Here is a 342-nt window from a genome sequence, read left to right as displayed (position 1 = left end):
GGCCCCCTCGACGGCGCATTCCTCCTCCGCGTCCTCCCACTCCTCCTCCTCTTCCTCCTCCGGCTCCTCTTCGTCGGACGACGAGTTTGAGGACGACCTCTTGGACCTGAACCCCAGCCCCGGCTTTGAGAGCATGTCCCTGGGCAGCTTCAGCTCCTCGGTGCTCGACCGGGACCTGGATTTTAACTTCGAGCCCGGCTCGGGCTCGCACTTTGAGTTCCCGGACTACTGCACGCCGGAGGTAAGTGAGATGATCTCGGGGGACTGGCTGGAGTCCAGCATTTCCAACCTGGTCTTCACTTACTGAGGCGGGAGCCGGGCCCTGCTGGAGGAGGCACAGAC

At 63.5% G+C, this 342-nt stretch overlaps 1 protein-coding gene across 1 annotated transcript in view; it reads left to right on the top strand.

Moving 5' to 3' along the window:
- The window catches only part of SOX4 (SRY-box transcription factor 4), a 127,097-nt gene extending 126,768 nt beyond the window's left edge, over positions 1-329 (top strand). The window contains exon 4 of the mRNA XM_009637899.2: positions 6-329. Coding sequence (XP_009636194.1) covers positions 6-307 — 302 coding nt within the window. The 3' untranslated portion in view covers positions 308-329. The remainder of the gene's footprint in view (positions 1-5) is intronic.
- Positions 330-342: the final 13 nt, after the last annotated feature.

This window comes from Egretta garzetta, unplaced genomic scaffold (genome assembly GCF_000687185.1).
Source record: "Egretta garzetta isolate BGI_Z169 unplaced genomic scaffold, ASM68718v1 scaffold14, whole genome shotgun sequence".
NCBI classification, from domain to species: domain Eukaryota; kingdom Metazoa; phylum Chordata; class Aves; order Pelecaniformes; family Ardeidae; genus Egretta; species Egretta garzetta.
This window is presented reverse-complemented; position numbering and strand designations above follow the sequence as displayed.